The 18,259-nt window shown below is 39.2% G+C and overlaps 1 protein-coding gene across 1 annotated transcript; it reads left to right on the top strand.

Moving 5' to 3' along the window:
* Nucleotides 1-2,806: 2,806 nt before the first annotated feature.
* Nucleotides 2,807-13,410, top strand: ASB14 (ankyrin repeat and SOCS box containing 14). The gene is made up of 9 exons (XM_054387394.1): nt 2,807-2,934; nt 3,480-3,530; nt 4,844-4,980; nt 5,075-5,233; nt 8,123-8,368; nt 9,822-9,993; nt 10,895-11,438; nt 12,290-12,443; nt 13,188-13,410. Exons 1-9 carry the CDS (start codon nt 2,807-2,809, stop codon nt 13,379-13,381), a joined length of 1,785 nt encoding a protein of 594 aa, XP_054243369.1. The 3' UTR covers nt 13,382-13,410.
* Nucleotides 13,411-18,259: the final 4,849 nt, after the last annotated feature.

The following is an 18,259-nucleotide window of genomic DNA, read 5'->3' on the forward strand; positions in this document are numbered from 1 at the left end:
GCCTTCAGCCTGAGATGTCCCAGGTGATGTTCTCCCACCCCATCCCCCCATAAGCTGGCATAGCTCAGGGCTTTTATACTCTTCCTGCTTCATTCATTGTAGCTCCAACTGGCCCACACCTTTGTCATATTCACAATGCTTACATGGCTTCCAGGGGTGACTTCCAGGGGTGACTTCAGGATGCTTGTAGGAGTCTGCGGCAAGTGGCCTCTGCACCTCTTTGCTGTCCACTATCCACCACACCCCCCCAGGCAACTGTTGTCTTGGTGGGCAGAGGTGACATATCAGGCAGGTAATTCAGGATGATCTTACCTTGGTTGAGACACTTCTCAGTTCTTAATGTAATCATCACAATCACAAAGTGATTTGCATGTTCAAGAAAGGAGTCCCTCACCTATTTCCACCTTGCATTCAGACAGAGCCATCATAATTTCTTTGTAAGGATTCCTCCATAAAATACAGTAGGAGTAAGTTAAGCATATGAAAGTCTCACTTCATCCTACCATCAGTACTGTAACTATGCATCTATGTCCTTCATTTCCCTGCTTCTCACATGTTACACCAGAGTAAGCTTGCAGCATAGGTCTAGCTTTCTAAAGCTCTGCTTTTTCCTTTAAAAACTCTGTAAGTTTGTATTATCTTTTCCTATTAATATGTGAATTCTGATTAAGCAATCAGAAACACAGTAATTTTTAATAGAGCACTTGCTTGATTTTGTTTGCTAGTTTAGTTTTTATGCTGTCTTTTAAGTAAGTTCTTAATGTTATCTTCAGTTTACTCTCTTAGAAAAGCACTAAAGAATATTCTTTCCCTCATGTAATGGTTATTACCTGTAGTTCTCAAATTCTCACTCCAAAACTTATAAAGTGTGTTTTTACAAATAAACTGGTCTTTTCATTCCTCTTTTTTGTTGACACCACTTGTCAGGTCAGATTATTAAACACAACTAACCTATATGAAAGAAACATGGAGAAAGTCCCAGAGTATCTTATGATCGGGTATTTATAGTGAGCTATTAATGGACATAGGCTCTACTGAGATCATTTTCAATCCTGAAAATATCACTTCCAACTTAATAATCACTCCTGCAAAGTGTGAGGTCTTCCCTCTTTGAGAAGGTGAGGAAAAACAATTTATTTTTCAATTTGTAGGAAAATTAGTAGTCATTTTACAAGAAATAAACAGTCTAGATTTAAACTGTTTATATAGTCATTGTACTATAGAAGTAACTGCATACTGTTACTTGTCTGCATATTTTGTGAATATATTTCTCTTTTTTTGCTACATGTGCAATTACAGAGCAAGGCCTTGCAATCACATGTTAAGTGGATATTAAAATTACGCAGGTTTGCTATGAATGACTGCTGGTCAACTGCAAAATGTTTCTAGAATTATTCCAAACTTTGTAAGTGGCACGTTGACACTGTGGCTTTGTTTTGCTGTGCTCATTAATTTTTCTTGCTTATTTATTTGTTTGTTTTCAGATTAACTTTTTTATTTTGTTTTACTTTGCCCTGTGTTTTTGGTTGTTTTGTTGTTCATTTGGGTTTTTTTTTTTCAGGCCAACTCTCTTGAAAGACAGAAGTGGAAGTTTTGATAAGGTAACAGGTGAGGTTTTTGAACCTAACAGAAAACATGTGTTTTTCACCTATAGCAGTGTGTAGTTGAATATACAAAAGAACATTTTGACTACTATGCCTGTAGCTGTGTACATCTGCACACTGTAATGACTGATTTGATCTTTAATAATTTTTTTTATGATTTCTTCCTATGTTTTAACATTCAGATTTAACAGTATCAATGAGATTTGTTTCTGTGCTCCATTGCTTGTGTCACAGACTTAAAAGGATAAAAATACTTTTAGTTTAGCCTTTTTATTTTGGAAACTTTTTTAATGCTATTCTCAAGGGCTTTTTAAAAAACCAAACCAAAAGCAAACAAAAGAAGCAAAACCAAAAAATCAACACTCCATTGTGATTACACCAGTGTGTTTCATTTCTCCCTATAGTTGGATATATATTGTTGTCACACATGTATTAGAGAAAAAAAAAAAAAACAAAACAAAACAGGAATTGATGCAGAAATGTAAATTAATATGTTATAAATGGCTGTAGATTATGTATATAAGGTGGTAAAGTTGATCTTTTTTTCAAGCATGACGTTTGTTGTTTCATTTGTAAGGCTTATGCACATAAAAGCACAAGTCTAGAATACTTTCCTGACTACAGGAGATGACCCCAATGATATCTTTGAATCGGTTTGAACAAAAAATACTATTAAAAAATTTTAAGTCTTTCACTTGCTCTTCCCTCCCAGGTCCTCTATGAACAAACTGAAAAAACATTCAGAGTCTTACTGCACATCCGTTTTCCGACTAAGGAAATATCAGAGCACAATTGTGATGACCTTTGTCTAAAAGACTTGAGGGAATGTCTGTTTATTTGAAAACTTAAGTTTTACTTATGTCTGTTGATTTCTCATCGTTAATGCCAGGACAAGTAGCTATTCTGTATGCTCAGTCTGTGGAACAGAGGTAAAAGCTAGCACATGTTGAAATAGAAAACCTTTTTTCTGTTTTAAATAGAAAAACTCTTAAATAGAAATACTTAAATAGAAATACTTGGAAGAAGGCTGGGCTTCCTATGGGGAAGTTCTGGTTCATTTATTTTAAACTGTGTTTAATTTCTCCTGATATTACTGTTTGCTATTTCTATTACTCCAGATTCAGCATGAAGATTTAATATCTGGTTCCAATTTGAAAGCAGTATTCCCCTACAAAACGTGATCCAGGTTGTGCTGAATTGCCATGTATAATTCTACCTACGTGCTGGATAATGATTCTGATGATGAAATCTCTACCCAGCGAGCTATTCAGGAAAGCTTACAAGATAGGTTTAAAATTGAAACAAGTGGCAGTTCAACAGAAAATGAAAGGTAATAAGTTATTTCTATTTTGGGTGCTTTCTTGGCATTATTATAGGCATGTTGCAACCTTGTTTTCCTTTGTGACTCTGTATGTAGTGTTACTCTGACCTTGTCTTATTGCTGTGATCTTCTCTTATGGGGACTGGAAACTACTGGTAGCTCACTTGTTCTGAGCTCTCCCTGCAGAAGTATGTGCATTTCCTCAGTGAAGAGCAATGTACGAAACTTTCAGGTGACATAATACATCAATATCTAAATGAGTACAAGGCTTTACAAAGAAGATAAATATGCAATGTAAAAATAGATTGGTATGGAAGCTTTTCCTCATTTTAGTATTTAATTGTTGACCTTTGTTTGAAAAATCCAGTATTTATAGTGGCAGGGGGAGACCAACAGAAAAAGGGTTTTAACATGTTAAACCCCAACAAACCTACATAATTTATGGAAATCTAACTTGCAGTCTAGCCTGGAGAATTTAAATTAAGCTATGATTTTATCCTCAACTTCACAGTGATTTTTTTACTTCTCACGTTATTTTTGTTCTGTTTATGCAGTTTCCAGTATATTGCAAGTAAAGAACATGGAGAGATAATTGCAGCAATTCGGACAGTTAAGTACAAATACACCGCATTCGTCTAGGAATCCCTTGGGTGTTGCATTGCTGAGCAGTGCCTGTACTTCGTGTGTCTGATCACCTGATTTAACTCCAGTTTTTTCTTTGTCTAGTCCCGGGAGGAGTAAGATAACTGAAAATAGAACATTCAAACCCCAACTTACTAGAAACGAGCAATGGGATGGGTTCAAATCTAACTCCTCTCAGGAATTCCAGTGATTCATCTCCTGGGACTAGGGAAAAACACTAGGCCTTAATTGTAAAAATAGGCAACAGGATGGCAAGGCCCCCAGTCAGTTAATCCTTCATGAAAGTGTCTGCCACTTCGTGAGATACTCAGTTTTAAATCCCTCCTCTACCTGAAGAGTGTTCTAGAACTGTTCCTTGACTACCAGAATTCAGCGTATTCCAGCATGAAATGGTCTTAGTCCTCTGAAACTTCTTCTTTTTGTGGTATAATCAATTTATATACTGAGTCACAGTGAGAGCTGAACAATGAACCTAAGTAGTAGAGTTGTTTGGACAGCAAGTATGGCAATGGGGAACCTGTAGTCCAGTCCTTACATGCATCATGCCATAGAGATATTTAATGGAGGGGGAATCAGGAAACCAAATGTTTTCTGATAAAACAAACAGTAAATGTTCCATACATGGTGGAGAATGTGTCTAAACTGGTTACACTTGCTGTCTGGTGTTTTGAATGTATAATTCTTCCATACGTAGGAGAACAGTCGCAGAGGTTGAGAGCAGTCTGTCTCCTCACCCTGTAGCTGCAAGTAACAGAAGTACTGCCTTTTTCCAGTAATAATGGGATAAAACCCAAGAGCAGAAACCAGGCCTCTTTTTAAACAGACATTCCAGCCAATGAAGTTTTGCTGGTTTTTGATGAGATACAAAATGTTAAAGATCCAATAAGATTGTTGATAAAAGCAGGATAAACCAGATGGGTCTCATGTCTGTAAAATCGGCTTAATTTTACTTTTGCCAACCTAAATATGTTTTCCCACAGTATCACTTTGACACCTGCTTGTACATTTAACTTCCATGCATTGTTGTTCATGAGAGGATTGTATGTGAAATACTTTAATCATACTAAGTAAGTTTTGTCAATGAATGACTCAAAATGCTTTGTGAGTCAGTGACAATCATTGTTCTGTTCACATAAACCACTCTGATTAAAAGTTGCTTTGACAAAGCAAGTTGTTTATTCTAGATGCACTAATGGGATAAATGATATCAAATATGTTAGTTGCCTTAATTTTGTTTTGTGATGAGTAATGGGGTATGTATCTGTCTTTAAAATACCACAGGCCAAAAAGAGGCCTTGATGAAGTTGGTGAGGCACAGTTCTGCTTTTGAAGAAGCAGATCAGCGAGGCTGGCTTCCTCTGCATGAAGCTGCAGCACAGAGAAATAAGAACATCCTTGAAATAACTTTGAAAGGTACAGAGTCCTTCGAGGTTTTCACGAAAAGATTACAAAGTTGGGTTTGATGAATCATCCAACTTCAAATATGTTCTGCTTTTCTGCATTTCAGCCTCCCCTGCCATTACATGGGAACATACCACTCTAAAAGGGGAAACACCTCTCTTGGTGGCAGTAAGGAACTGCTTTGTAGACAATGTCAGCTTTCTCCTGCTCAATGGCTGCAATCCCAATGTTAAGAATGAAGAGGAAGATTCTCCTTTAGTTATGGGTGAGTACCTTGTTTAGGGGTGGAGAGGTGAGTGAAGGAGGTGAGATTGTAGTTATTAGAGTTAGAATTAGAATCAGTCAGGGTTGGAAGGGACTACAAGGATCATCTAGTTCCAACCCTCCTGCCATGGGCAGGGACACCTCACACTAGATCAGGCTGGCCAGAGCCTCATCCAGCCTGGCCTTAAACACCTCCAGGGATGGGGCCTCAACCACCTCCCCGGACAACCCATTCCAGGGTCTCACCACTCTCATGGTGAAGAACTTCCTGATGTCCAGCCTGAATCTCCCCACTTCCAGCTTTATTCCATTCCCCCTAGTCTCATCACTACCTGATATCCTAAAAAGTCCCTCCCCAGCTTTCTTGCAGGCCCCTTTCAGATACTGGAAGGCCACAAGAAGGTCACCTCAGAGCCTTCTCTTCTCCAGACTGAACAGCCCCAAGTCTTTCAGTCTGTCCTCATAGGAGAGGTGCTCCAGCCCTCTGATCACCCTCATGGCCCTTCTCTGAACACATTCCATCATGTCATATTCCTCTTGTAATAGGAGCTCCAGAACTGGATGCGGTACTCCAGGTGGGGTCTCACCAGAGTGGAATAAAGGGGGAGAATCACCTCCCTTGCCCTGCTGGCCACACTTCTCCTGATGCAGCCCAGGATCTGGTTGGCTTTCTGGGCTGGAAGTGCACATTGACAGCTCATGTTGAACTTCTCGTCTACCAGCACTCTCAAGTCCCTCTCCTCAGGGCTGCTTTCCAGCCAGTCACTGTCCAGCCTGGATTTGTGCTTGGGATTGCCTTCACAATGTGTTTTAGGTTTCAATTTGACACATGTGACTTCAAATCAATATAAAAAATATTTTACTGTAAGGAGCAAAAAACTTTAATCTCAGTCTCTGTTTTTTCTCAGAAGATATCAAGGCTTTGAATGAGGTAGCAATTCCAAGTAAGGGGCTGTGACCACAGAGTTCTTAGCATTGTTTATTAACTAAAGTATAATCCTTATTGGTCTACTAGTATATGGAAAACATAGAACTAGGAGAGGGTAAAAATCTTTCCCCAAAGTCTGATCTAATGCAGGAAAGTCCAGATGCCTACTCTTTTCCATCCCTCATTTGCAAAGAGTTTGAGGTTCAGGCTGAACATAATCTTTTTTCCTCAGATAATCAAATAGATTTCTCCATGAAGTGTGGAGTGTCTTCCTCTGCTTTCCTTCACATCATATATGCAGTGGAGCCAGATAACCAGGTCCTCCTGCTTCTTCATGCTATTACTGCTCTTTGTGTTTCAGGCATAAACTATTCATATTCTTTGCTCATATGATCTCTCTTTCATTTCATCAGCTTCTCTTTTCCCAAAAACCTTAGTAACTGATTTTGTATGCATTATGTAGAGCATGAAACAGTGTTTGTCCCTGATCTGACCTTGTTGAAATAAATCCAAATATGACAAGTGAAGAAGCTGGCCAGGCCTAAATTCTTGGTTCACTTCTATCTGAATTTTTTAACTGAAGGTCCTAATATTACCCTGAGTGTGAATGCATTTTTAGTTTGATTGTGCACAAGAACTTGATTTGTAAAGAACTATATTTTGCCAAGATGTTTCTTAAAAATATTTTATGTTCATATCAGTTACTTCCTTCAGTTTGGGCTGTGATGCTGTTACTCTTTGAGTCTTAGCCAAAAAGAAAAACAAAAGTGGGTTCTCATTATCCAAGTTCACAGGGAGAACTGTAGGTTTCTTGAACAAACCTGTAAGTTTTCACATACTGCAGGGTGGTTTTTCAAAACTATTGTTAAAGGAAGAGGAAAAGGCCTTACCAGCCTTCTTTAGGACCCCCAGTCCATCCTTTTGAAATTACTACATCTCCTAGTCAGGGCCACCATGTTGGAAAAGATGGAGAGGATTTCTGGATACTGTCGAATCAGTTCACTCTAGTAAAATGGTTCAGTCTAGTAAAATGCACCATCACCCAAGAAGGGGATTATGTGGGATTTATCTACAGCAGCTATTACAGATAATGACACAGCACAGGTTATAGCATGCTGTCAAGGGTATTTCAAACAGCTGTGGCACATGAAGCTTCTCTGCTTAATCTCAGGAGAGGGTACTCACTGTTTGAAGATCAAAGAGGGAAGGAAGAAAAGCTGTTGTCTATTCATTCCATCCACTGGAGCCAGTGCAAATTATTCTTGTTAAGATGCTTACTGACTGAACAGATCAGGTTTATTAAGCTAAGAAGGTCTATGGCACAATCATTGTAAACTTCTGTTGTATTATGGCACCTGCTTAGGAAGATGAAACCTGACCACACCAAGTTCCCGTTTGTGGTCTCCATCTAGCGGCAAGGAAAGTTGCATTCTGCTGCACTACCATACTCAGCATGGGACTACGGAAAGAAAATGAGATTACCATTAAATTATTAATTAGTATAGTTAATGTTATCCTGGAAACAAACAATGCAACCTTTCAGTGTTGTGTGATGCTTCTCAGTACATAAATAGCGTTGCCACAAAAAGCTGGAGCTTTCCTGGACTGCCACATAACAGAAGTCAAAATGCATAGGACAGCTTTGAGTAATTCTCTGGCTGTGAGTGCCCTTGTTCAGGCCCACCTGGCAGCTGAGCTTCACGCAGGTGCTCACGTAACTGCCCTCACCCCCACCTCCAAGTAGAATGGGAAGGAGAATGAGGAGGAAAAAAAAACCCAAAGCCCCATGGGTCGAGGTAAATAGTTTAATAAAACAATACAAAGAGAGACTCTGACACACCTGTCCTTTCCTCATGGTGGAAAAAAGAGAGAGGAAAATGGACTGAAAAAGAGTTGCCAAAAAACGCTTGATCCTATCCTAGCCAAAACCAGGACACTGATGCTTCACTTATTGTCTTACAGCAATTAAACATGATTCATATGAGATTGCTTCCTTGTTGATAAATTCTGGTGCAAAAGTGAATTTGCAGTGTGTTCACAAGAGGACTGCTTTACATGAGGCAGCCAGACTGGGCAGGAAGGATTTGGTGAACCTTCTTCTTCGTTCTGGAGCGGATCCTGACCCTCGCAGCGGATACGGACTCACACCTCTAGCACTGGCTGCACAGGTTGGACATATAGAAATTATGGAGCTCTTACTGCAAAAAGGTGAGACTTTATTATATAGGATTTTACAGGAAGGGCAAGCTGAAGATGGAGGTTTGTCTTGCCAATGTTTAAATATCTGATGGGATGGTATACAGAACACATAGCCAGATTCTTCTCAGTGGTGCAAGAGGCAATAGGCACCTACTGAAATATAGTGATTTCTGTCTGAACATGAGAGAACACTTCTTTCTGTGAGGGTAGTTGAACCTGGAAACAGGTCACTCAAAGTTTTTTAGTGTCAGTCCTTGGAGATACTAAATACCTGGGGAACACTTCCCTGGGCAACTTGCTGTAGTTGATCCTGCTTGAGCACAGGGTTGGACTGGGTGGTCTCCAGAGATGCAGGTTCTGTGACAGTGTTCTTCAAATAGAAATTGTAAGCCCCATGTTAGTACTGAAACGTTTAAAGCCCAAAACAGACAAATGAACTGGTATCCAGAGACAAAATGAATCCTCTTTCAAACAGAAAAAATTATTCCTAAACACAGATGCAAAAGATTGTTCTCAGCTCAGCAGTAGGTAAAACTTGGCATTACTGAGGTGAAAGGAAATGAGCTGTTGTCATGTAACTCAGTGTACAGCCTGGAGTGTTAATGGATCAAAATGTACACTAAATACATTTTTAGAGATTACTTGCTTGGAGCAAACTGGTAATGGTAACCAGTGAATGCATTGCGAAACTGTAAGTAAATCTGACACATCGCGTTTTTGGATGGCATCTTAATTTATTTTAAGAGTTTTATTCCCAAATCGTGTGAGTTGAGGTCCGTCTAAAGAATTCCCAGTATCTGATTTTAATGAAGAGATATATATGTGTGCATTCTGTGATTTGATTAAAACTGGTTATTGTAAAATACACCTTCAGCAACAGCAGCAGAAGTAACTTTCCTTACTAAAGAAAATTAAATGATATCCACATCAAGAGGATTGTTGCCATATACTTTAGTAAAGGCCAAATCAAGACGTTTATAAAAATATAATAATATTTTAGTGAGTATTCATTGTTCTTAAATGTGATGGTATTTTCTCATCTAGACAGGTTGCCATAGGGAAGACTTGAGAAGAAGGTGTGGAATTGGTTGTGATGGCTCAGGAATGCTGAAAGTGGATTGTATGAACTGTTTTGATATTGGGTTCTCTCATAGTAATATCAATCTGCTCATTGTAAAGTAGAACAACTATGCATTGTATTTAACACAGGAAACGATGCTTGTCCAGTTCTACCAGCAAGTCTTACTGTGTAATTGTGTTCAAAACAACTTAGATGGTCTTATTCCCAGGATCACATAAGCACACCTAAACTCAAGAGTCCCACTTGAAGGTTAATGCCTCTAATGATTTTACTTGGTGAAGAATAGAATTCACAATACCTTGTCACTGGAGGATTAGAGATATGAATTACTGCTTGTTATTTACAGTGACTGCTTTGAAAATCCTTGATGCTTCTTTCTAGGTGCAGATGTTCTTTCACAGGCAATGGATTGTGCTTCTGTATTATTTGAAGCAGCAGGAGAAGGAAATCCAGATTCTCTGCGTCTTTTACTAGAATATGGGGCTGATGCCAATGTACCAAAGCACTCAGGTCATTTGCCAATCCACAGAGCTGCATATAGAGGACACTTTCTGTGAGTTACTGTACTTTAAAATAAAATAATGGTGACACCAGAAAAATTAGCTTTGTTAATTCTATACCTTATTCAAAGCAGGCCACAAATCTGTAGTTTTGTAGAAACTTTCTTTTGTTTGTCTTTAGAAATTCTTTCTTTTGTAGAAAGAATTGCTTTTGTCCAGGTAAATATGAATTTTATGTGGCTGAATGTAAGAGACCAATAAGGATCAAATCATCATTTTAGGATGAACTTACTAATTTCCCCATTTACCACAAATAGTAACACTTTCCAGTCTGATGTTGAGGTTCTTGTGATGACTTCACTCTTTTTGGTTATGCCTCATCTCCATTCCATCACAGAAAGGTGAACAAGCAGACTTAGAGGATAAGGGTTATCCCTCTTGTAAGGAGAGGAAAGCTACTGGAAGATATTTACGCTAAAATCACAATCAGTGAAAAAACAAATCTTCAATACTAGGGGTGCTGCATTGTGGTTATGAATCTGAGGATTCTTAATTCTTATGTTAGTATTTTCTGTATAGTCATTAAACTTGGAGGTATTGTGTATATTAATGATATATGTGTTCATTAATTCCCTGATTCCCAGAAGTTAAACAATAACACTGTGCTCTTGACATTCAGAAAAAGCTTTTCTAGAGAAGGAATCATCATTCCTCTAGCAAGGATTTGGGTTGTAGAGAAATAATAGGATAACAGAATAATGTTTTATGTGTAGTAGTTGTCATGCATCAGTATCCATGTGCTTGTTAGCATTTAAAGTCATGCAGAGGTATAGCATGCTGCGGGGCTGATTTGGTAGATGAAGATGACTGCATACAATCATGATGAGTTCAAAGACTGAGCTAAGTGAACCAGTATGTTTAAGATTCTGAGATTTTCTTCTTCTAATTCTTCAGAGCCCTAAAAAATTTAGTTCCAGTTACTAATTTTGATGCCATTAAAGAAAGTGGGATAAGTCCAGTTCATTCAGCAGCAGCAGGAGCACATCCTCAGTGCCTGGAGTTTCTCCTCAAATCTGGTTTTGATGCCAATTTTATGCTGGATCAGAGAGTTCGTAAAGGCTACGATGACCACCGGAAATCAGCGTTGTACTTTGCTGTTTCCAATGGGGATATCTGTTCAACAAGATTGCTGTTGAAAGCTGGAGCCCTGACAAACCAAGATCCCATCAACTGTCTCCAAATAGCCTTGAGAATGGGCAACTATGAGTTAGTGAGTCTTCTGCTCCGACATGGGGCTAATGTCAATTACTTCTGCAGAGTGAATACAACGCATTTTCCGTCAGCTCTACAGTATGCTCTGAAAGATGAAGTCATGTTAAGAATGCTGATGAACTATGGGTATGATGTGCACCGCTGCTTTGATTGTCCTCAGGGAAACAGGTCACATTCCCAGTATGTGACTGATGGATGGACATCTACTGTTATCAAAGATACAATGGTAAGTGTATCAGATGGCTTCGTATGTTATTTTAGTACCAGTGTCCTTCCCAAAACTAAATTAAAATGTACATAGTGCAATGTCAGAAAAGAAGTTTTGAGACTGTAAGACAGTTTACACATAAAGACAGGAAGACAAAAGGCTTTAAAAATAAGATACTGCCATGAGATCTTGTTCACAATAGCAACTGGCCATGAACAGTAGTTATGAATTGTGAAAATACAGCTAATGATGCACTAATGATCAGTACAGAATGGGCTCTCTGGCACAGTCACATCTACACTGCGAAAGCATGGACTTGCTGGTTGGCTGGCTGGGTTGTCTTGTACCATAACACTGTTTTAAGGATGTAAACATGCCCTGGAGCTGGCGTGGTAAGAACTGGGCAGAAATTAACCACCCTGGACCAATCTAAAGAGGTCCCTAGAGACATGTGTCAGTGTCCTTCTTTTGCAGTTTGCAAAATACTCCAGAACTTCATTGACCCTTCTTTAACTTGAAGATAAGAGGGTGTGGCCTGCACTGGTGGTTCCCCCTGTTCAGCACACTGGGACACAGGTCTAAATTCCACTCAGGGAGTGGTGAGACTTCTTTTTAAGCACTCAGTTACTAAATACACAGGTGCTCAAGTTAATTTTTGGATCTACTACAAAATGGCAATCTGTCAGATATTCAGATTCTACTAGTGAGGTTTAATGCAAGTGTGATGACCTCTAGCACTTCCCTGGTGGGGGAGCAGACATTCTTCCTGGTGTCCTGATGAAGTTATTTAATTGCTCTTGTCCTGCAGAGGCTGAAGTAATTTATAGGAAGAGTGAATACTGTCCTATTAAACATTTTGTTTCTATCAGTTCTGTGAAGTGATAACCTTGTCATGGTTGAGGCATCTGTCTGGGAAGGTGGTGCGAATTATGTTAGATTATGTCGATCATGTCAGCATCTGCTGGAAGCTAGAAGCAGTTCTGAAGGAACAGGAACTCTGGCCAGACATTCATTTGATTTTACGTAAGTATCTGATGTTCACATTTGAAATGGCCAACAGACTGTTCTGGGACAGGGGCCTCTTTCCTTGGTAGTGCTTGAGTTTTTGTTTTCTTTACCTTAACTGGTACTTTGCTCTTTACACTTGTTAGTTGAACATTACGCTTTGTGGGATTCAAACTAAGTTGCTCTTACAGGAACAATAGAAAGGAACTGCACCGTATATATAGAACACATGGGAACTTTATTTACAAGGTAGCCAACACCATGCTTTTCAGGGGCAGAAAAGCTTTTCCCCCTGCCACAACTTGAAAGAAATCTAATAAATCATTTTTGAGTGATTTCATTCTAGTCAAGATTACTTATGGTTTTGCTCCTAGATATATTAAATAGTGACTCAAAATTATACCTTTAGTAGATTCTTCAAGTTGACAGAAAACAGGAACTGGTTTTTTGGGGTTAAAGTATATTCCCTAAACTTTACTACTTAAACTTGCATTAGCCTACTTTTAGCCAACCTGACAGAAACACAATCTGTTATTTAGCTGCCAGTGATTATAACTGAGAGATGCATGGACTGAGATAAAAAGGCTAGATCCTGACAGGTCCTGCTGTCCAGGGACAGCCACATTCATTTTACATCTATTTGCAGAATGAATATGCAGGAAAATTGGAAAGGTGGCTTTTGAAAGGTAGCAGAGCATTGGATACCTAAATTGTACAAGATCTAGTAACCAACTCATGCCAACCTTGCCTCCTCATTTCTAGGGAATCCTCGTTCCCTGAAGCACCTTTGTCGCCTGAAGATACGGGAATGCATGGGCCGGTTGCGTCTGCGCTGTCCTGTCTTTATGACCTTTCTCCCACTGCCAAACCGCTTGAAAGACTATATCCTGTACAAGGAGTATGATCTCTACGGACAGGAAAACTTTACAGGAGCCTACAACCTCAGCTGTACATAACTGATTAGTTCTGTATTTTGATGGGAATGTTGACGTGGGTAAGACTGTCTTGTGAAGCTGCTTTTTTCTTTTGGGATTTTATCTCCTATGTGTATTAAGGAACACCAGCATTTCCCCCTCACCTCCTGGAGAAAATGGGGAGAATCCTAAAATGTAAATATTGATGATGCCACTCTACATATCTACTGGAATATAAATTACCTGAAGTTATGGCAATAGCTTTTTGAATGGTTGGTGTGAAACACCAAGGAGCTGTATAATATAGATCTTGCATTACTGCGAAGCTAAAGCCTGTCATTGCAGGTGACAGAACCCCCACTGCAGGGTTAAACTAACAGTTTAGTTAAAGGTCAGGATTTAACTAAACCCAGGAAGGGGCATAGTGCTTTTTCTCTTGTACTTCCCTTTCTCTTGCCAAAAAAGATTTTTTTATGTCTCAGTGAAGTTCTGAAGAGCAGCCTAAGTGGATTTTTTTTTTTTTTTTACCCAATTAAGACCACATTCTAAGCAGTGAACTGGGATTAACAGCTACAGCAAGCTCTGCTTATCAGAGCAGCTGGTGTGAGATACCAATGTTTCAACAAGGCACTATTTCTGTAAGACATACTAGTACTCTGCCTCCTTCTCAGCTATTGCTGTATTTTAGCTGGTATGTATTTTGGTTGCTCTCTCTGACACAGGGCTGTCCAAAGCCATGCTTGCAGTTTTTGGAGTTTCTCTTCATACCATGGAGGCTTAAGCTCTTGGAGCACCATCTGCCAGCAGTCACAGCTGTCTTTGGCAGTCTTGCAGACTACACCCAGCCCCACATCTTGTCTGTCCTTTCCCATAGGACTGCAAGTGCCTATTTGTATATTAGAGAAAAAAAACAAAGTTCATCAACACTCTGGCATTAGTAGTATTTATTCCTTCATTATCAAGTAAGTATAGATTTATTTTTTTTCTAGTTATACATGCATCTTTATCACAGCAGTTACATAATTCAAAAGTCTGCTTTTCCCCAGAAAAATCTACAAACCTTATAAAATACAAATTTAACTGTAATGTAGTTATGACTCATTGCTTTGAACATGGTGTTTATCATATCATGAACTAATGAAGCCCTGAAGGTTATGTATCAGTACCCTTGTTACTGGTTGTGCTGGTATTGCCTCTGTACATGTGAATTTTGACCATTATCATAACCACAGCTCTGCAGCGTGCTACGTGTTGTCATGTGCACTGAAGAGCCAGCTGCCATGGTAAGGATCTCCTCCTAATGTTCAGTCTTTGATTGTTGCAAAAATAAGTTATCAGCATTCCCAAGTACAATAGCTTTGTCTGAAGTTACCTTGCTACTCTGATTACAGTTAAGAGATGTGAGATACACTTTAACAACCCAAGGACAAAACTGCATCTTAAAACTTGGTTTGATGGAAGGGTATGGATCCTGTCACCAATATAATGGTACTTCCTGGAAGTCAGTATTATGAAAAATGCAGGAGGTTTTTGCACCAGTACAAATCCCACCAAGAAAGTTACTATAGTTAAGCTTTTACTTAATCTACAAAATGCTGACTGAAGCCCTGGCAGAGTATATTCACTATCCATGTTTCCAAGATGAAGACACAACAATCAACATGGACTTAAGTTTGCCACTGGAGGTTTTTAATACAGCTACTCAGGGAAAGTGTGCAAGTCAGTCTCAAACATGGCAAAAATCACTTAAACATCACTAGAACAGGACCAATTCAGAACATCATCATAAGAATTTGACCACTCCACTCTATTATAAAAATGTCTTGAAAGATTGTACAAAATCCTTGGCTTGCAATATAAATTTGATTAGGAATACGAGTGCATTCACAATGACACACTGACTTATTCTTGTCATGACAACTTAGATACCACTATAGCAGGAAAAAAACATCAACTTACTGCTTTGTTAAAACAAAAAGCCTTGGAGACTAATTGACTTGCAAGAGGTTTTGTAAAACAGAGCAACAGAAAGAATAGAAAACAGCAGCTCTAGCTGTTAAGACTAGACAATATCTCTACTAAACTCACTAAGCAGAGGCAGGTTTTCTTTCTCTGTGAATTATTTCTGAAATAACAAGAGACTATAGTGTAGCAGTTTTCTCCATTGGCTTCTCCTAAATCTTGTGCAACTAATTAATCATAATTTAATTTAAATAGAGCCAAATCTGTTTCTTTGTATCAATGTACATAAATCATACCTTCATAAATAGTTTCAGCTGTTTGGGGATTTTCAGCCTTGGTTTACATCCATACAAAGATTGAAGCTGAGATCAATGCAGAGGGGCAATGTTCCTTAGCTCTTAAACTTTACAGTTAGATTCTATCAAATTGTCCTGATACAATTTCAAACCTAATCTGATTAAGGAAGTAACAGACTATCAAACTACTCACTTGTAACCTGTTATAAATAGCTAAGCTGTATATGACTCTTAACTTTCCTCTGATTTAAACTTGGAGAAATCTATTTGTGGCCACAGAGGAGTGCTAGGTAATAAAATGCATTCCCATAAGCATACTTTATATATTTTTATATTCATGCCATTACATATGTAAAGAATGTATGTAGCTTGAAACAACTGACAGCAAGACTTGCTTGGTCTGCAGAGTGTAAATCCATAGAATGCAGCAAACTTAGCATCCCTTTTCGTAAGGGAAAAGTTGTGGCAGTAACTATGAGGCTGCTATTAGCAACTTAAGAAGTTAGTCCAAAACATCACAGTTGATTCAGTACCTATGCAAAGTCATCTGAAAACCATGTACTTGAAAGAATATCTCCAGGGGTCTGAAATAATAGCAGATGCCCATGAAGCAAACTACAGCTTCAGCTGGAAGGGCTTGAAAAACCAGTGTGTAAGTACAAGGCAATAGGAATTAACTGACTAGGAGAAATAAATTACAGGTGAGGAAACCAACTTGTAATTTGCTTACAATAATAAAATGCTCAGGTGGTAAAATCCTACCACAGTAGTTCCCAGGAGAGCCTGAGGTGTTATTAAAAGTCGTACTTGCAAGGAAAATAGTGAGCACTTTTTTTTTTTTTTTTTTCAGTTAAAAAAATTTTCCCATGAAGTAGTTCTAAACCTCCAAATAGCCCTTCTGGGGAGAAGGGCTATTTTTTTGCTTTAAGGTAGTTCGATTAGAGCAAAACACTTAATTGTATTCCACTGCTAACCCACTGCAACATTGCCATTTAATTTTCTCTCTCTTCTGGCCTGCCATTTGCTTTTGCAGCTTTCATCACTCTCTGACGCCTTTGCAACTTTTTGCTCACTTTGTACCAGTGACACTCCCCTAGATAAGCACAATCCCTCCCTCATCCCCTACAATTGCATTCATGCATACCAATCTGTTTTCAACTGCTCTCTTCAGTCATTTCCCCTTTTTTTCAGTGGGGAATCATCCTACACAAATGAAATGCACTTCAGCTCCTAGGCTGTTTTTTAAACCCCTACATTTAATGGCAGAGATGGAAAGCCCAGAAAGCAAATGGAATAATTAAAAATTTTTCCTATGTCTGAAGAATTCCATGACAGTAAATTCATCTGCCAGCTTTTTTCTCCCAGCTTCTTCCTCATCTTTGCAGATTTATATCTACACTAGTAATGATAGGTTTCAAGAGGAATTCAGTTTTCTGACATTTCTTCAAAATGGCAAACGCAAATCAGGCTATGCATCAGAAATACTTCTGATGAGATTGCTTATCTGTTAATTGCTTCTATGGGGAGCTAGGGCTATTGAAGCTCAATGGGTTAGCACAGTCCTGCTTTGACAAGCTAGGGGACTATACTCTAGAAACTGGAGACCGCTGATTTTATATTCTTCTCACACTGTTTCAAAATTACTTCATCTTCAGCATCTACTTGAGGAAGACAGAACAACCTTGAGCTACGCTATCATTATTGTCAGAAAACAGAAATATCAGTAAGTAAAAACAAAATAAACAGAGAGAAAGAAATATGAGCTGGAATGATTTTCAGAGACAAACAATGGCTGCCATGCAACTATCTGTAAGCTTAGGTTTAAGCATAAAACGGGGGGGGGGGGGTGAAAATCAGATTTGCTGCATCTCTGTACCTTTTTGTTGTTAAGAATAAGGAGCTTCTAAGGATGACAGCTAGGAATAGAATATCTGAAATAAAAATGCCTCAGATTTGTATGGTCCATGTGACAGTGACTTTGCCTGACTGGGCAACAGCAAGAGCAGATACTTCTGCAGGTGACTGGCTACTCTGGGGATGAAAAACGTACTGGAACCGGAGTTGCTGACTAACACAGGAATTGATGGCACAGGCTCTCTGCTGTCCAGCCCTTCCCTCCTCTGTAAAGCAGCTGTACAGGGACCCCTCCTGAGGCTATTCAAGCCCTTTCCCCAGGCTGTGGCACCAGTAACATCAGTTGCCGAGACTACCCTAGCTCCTGCTGCAGGAGCAGTCTCAGCACATTAGCGCCTCTGTTAGTCCAGCCCAGCTGCTGCTCCCTTCTTCTCTGTGAGCTTCTGCACAGAAATCCACATCCCCAGCATAAAGGGCAGGAGGAGACTGCCGCCTTTAGCCAACACAGGGCCGCTCCAGTGGGTGAGTGGAGGATACTGATCCCCCCACGCACCTACAGACATCTAACAGTGAGGTCCTGAGATTCCTCCATTTGTCACCAATGAGCAGCTCCAATTATGAAGGGCTGGGCTATCAATCACCCAGTGATGGGGAGATACTCAGGAAAATGCTTCCATTCCTGAACACCAGAAATGCCCTGCAACGAACTGTAAAACATTCATAACCGTTATAACTTGGAGTATAAGTATATTCTTCTCTTTCTACATTTCCTGTTATTTTCATGCCACTATTAGAGAGATATCTTCTG

This window comes from Indicator indicator, chromosome 15 (assembly GCF_027791375.1).
Source record: "Indicator indicator isolate 239-I01 chromosome 15, UM_Iind_1.1, whole genome shotgun sequence".
Lineage (NCBI taxonomy): Eukaryota > Metazoa > Chordata > Aves > Piciformes > Indicatoridae > Indicator > Indicator indicator.

Bases quoted from the DNA above. Each gene is read 5' to 3' on its own strand.
- ASB14 (XM_054387394.1), top strand. From the start codon at position 2,807: ATGTATAATTCTACCTACGTGCTGGATAATGATTCTGATGATGAAATC. The intron at 3,531-4,843 runs GACAGTTAAGTA...TCTTTAAAATAC, and splicing joins GAGATAATTGCAGCAATTCG to CACAGGCCAAAAAGAGGCCT. The intron at 12,444-13,187 runs GTAAGTATCTGA...CCTCATTTCTAG, and splicing joins AGACATTCATTTGATTTTAC to GGAATCCTCGTTCCCTGAAG.